The following is a 2444-nucleotide window of genomic DNA, read 5'->3' as shown; positions in this document are numbered from 1 at the left end:
CCCCCCCCCACCTCCGACTCACCAACCAGCCAGCCAGCCAGCCAGCCGGCCAACCAACCAACAGAGCCAACAATGCACCTCCCACCCCTCCCACTCTCGCTCTTTTTCTCCTCCTTCCCCTATTCTATGTCTGACTGACTTGGAACCAAAGTTTCTATTCCAACTGTCTCCACCGAACGGCGCAAACCGTATTTTGAGCAGCTCCGTCCAGACTTGAGTTTATTTACTCAAATCTTTTTTAAAAAAATAAAAAAGCCCAACAGCTTTTCGCCTTTGGATATTTAACTTAAAAACAAAAAACACAAAATGGCTCTGCGTTTAGGACCCAAAGGTATGGACAGGGCTATCCAGTCCAAGGTAAGTAACTTCACCATTTGCACAATTCAGTCTGTTGTTTATATATTTTTGTCTTACTGTGCTGTTTATGTCTCAATAAGAATACGTGAGCAGCTACCTATCAATCTCTCTTTCTGGCTATAAATCAATTTATCTATCTATTTATCTATCTATCAATGCTTGTATCTTTCTCTCTATTTATCTATGCTTCATTTATCTATCAACCTGTCTACCTATCTTTCTAGCTGTGTATCTGTCTGTATATCTATGTGTTATATATATGTTTGTCAATAATGTTCTTTTGTTTTGTTTTTTTTAATTGCGCGCATTCATGTTTTGAATATTTACAGGGAATATATTTTTTTTAATCTTCTGGAGGAAAGGGATTAGTGAAAATAAACGAAAACTAAAATTAAATGATGCAATTGCAGTGTGAAAAGTTAAATCAACTATGATAAATATCCACCCATTCACACACACCCACATACAATATTACAAGATGAAGGTAACAGTTAAAAGACAAGAATAAATTTAAGAAGTTTTTAAAACTTCATTTTATATATCCACTCAGAAGTAATATATACATACATTATATATATATATGCACACACACATACACACACACACTAATTAAAATACCCAATGCAAAAAGTTGTAAAAGAGGATAAAGGATTAATAATTAAATACTTAAACAGATAAATAAATAAATAGATATTTCAAGAATTTTCTTCCACTAAAATCGTCATTTGATAATTTAGTTATAACTTTTATTTTTTTTTAGATAAAGTTTCTTTTCTCTCTCTCTCTCTCTCTCTCTCTCTCTCTCTCTCTCTCTCTCTCTCTCTCTCTCTCTCTCTCTCTCTCTTTCTCTCTCCCTTTTTCAACTTCAAGCTTTCAGGAAATAAATATCAAATGTTTCACAAACGGAAAATATTTCTAAGGACTTATATAATAATAATTACAAACTGTTCAGACTGTTTAAATTTTTTTAGTTTGTTCAAATTTTTTTTACCGTATTTTTATTTCTAAATCTTATTTTACTGTATCAAGTTACAGGAATTTACTTGCACTTATCTTAATAATTTATCAGAACCAAAGTTTCTTAATTTAACGACTTTTCAGTTAGCCTTTAAATCAAGATAGAAACTGATAATTATCTATCATTTTCTCTATTCAAATTTGACGATCTAATCGTTAGTCATCCAAGAAAAGAGAATAGCTTTAAAATCTGTCGTCTGCTTCGTACAAATGCTTCATGTTTAAAGTTTTAATGTATTCGCTGTGAACACAGACATACTCTCATGTTTATGTTTATTATCTATGTCAAATCTATGTTATTTATTTGAAAATTTCTTTTACTTCGTCTCTTTAACATGAATGAAGCGGGGAAGGGGAAAGAGGAAATGGCTGAAAATGTGTCGTCTGCTTTTAGAACTCAAGCCAGACGACAGCAGCATTAAATCTTACATACTTGAGATTGTGTTTCGGAGATGTAATATAAAGCGACAGGAAGAGGAAATATATAGTATTAGTCTCAGATATTTAAAGTAGTAGGAAAGGTGACATAGCAAGTTGTGCAATTTATGCTTTTCTTCAGAAAATTAGCGACATAAGTGAAAGTAATTTCAATTTGTATTGGAAACCTGACGGGAATGGTGAGAGGAAAACTACAGCGGCAATATTTCAAAGGAAGATAAGGACTACATTAGGGAATTTAATATTATTATTATTTTTCTTTGTGTGTGTGAATTTGGAAGAAAAAAAAAAACAGAAAAGAAAAACTTTTAAAAATGAGGAGAATGAGAATGAGAGATAAGATACAGAAACAGAGATAGACAAACACAAAAAAGTAATCTGAAAAGGAAGAGAAAGAGAGAGAGAGAAGATGTGACCTAAATGATGAACAATTAAAATGAGGAGGTAAGAAAACAAGATGATTGGTGGAAGAGATAAGGATAAGGAAGCAGACATATAGTTAATGATAGACAAACAGACAGACAGACAGACAGACAGACAGTTAGATAGATAGATAGATAGATAGATAGATAGATAGATAGATAGATAGATAGATAGATAGATAGATAGATAGATTTATATATATATATATA

General features: G+C 32.1%; 1 protein-coding gene across 1 annotated transcript in view; it reads left to right on the top strand.

Moving 5' to 3' along the window:
• The first annotated feature begins 116 nt into the window (after positions 1 to 116).
• LOC106882982 (uncharacterized) overlaps positions 117 to 2444 on the top strand; it is a 62607-nt gene continuing 60279 nt past the window's right edge. The window contains exon 1 of the mRNA XM_052975195.1: positions 117 to 357. Coding sequence (XP_052831155.1) covers positions 307 to 357 — 51 coding nt within the window. The 5' untranslated portion in view covers positions 117 to 306. The remainder of the gene's footprint in view (positions 358 to 2444) is intronic.

Source organism: Octopus bimaculoides, chromosome 20 (genome assembly GCF_001194135.2).
Source record: "Octopus bimaculoides isolate UCB-OBI-ISO-001 chromosome 20, ASM119413v2, whole genome shotgun sequence".
NCBI lineage: Eukaryota > Metazoa > Mollusca > Cephalopoda > Octopoda > Octopodidae > Octopus > Octopus bimaculoides.
The sequence above is the reverse complement of the archived record's forward strand: the minus strand, read 5'-3'. Positions and strand labels throughout refer to the sequence as shown.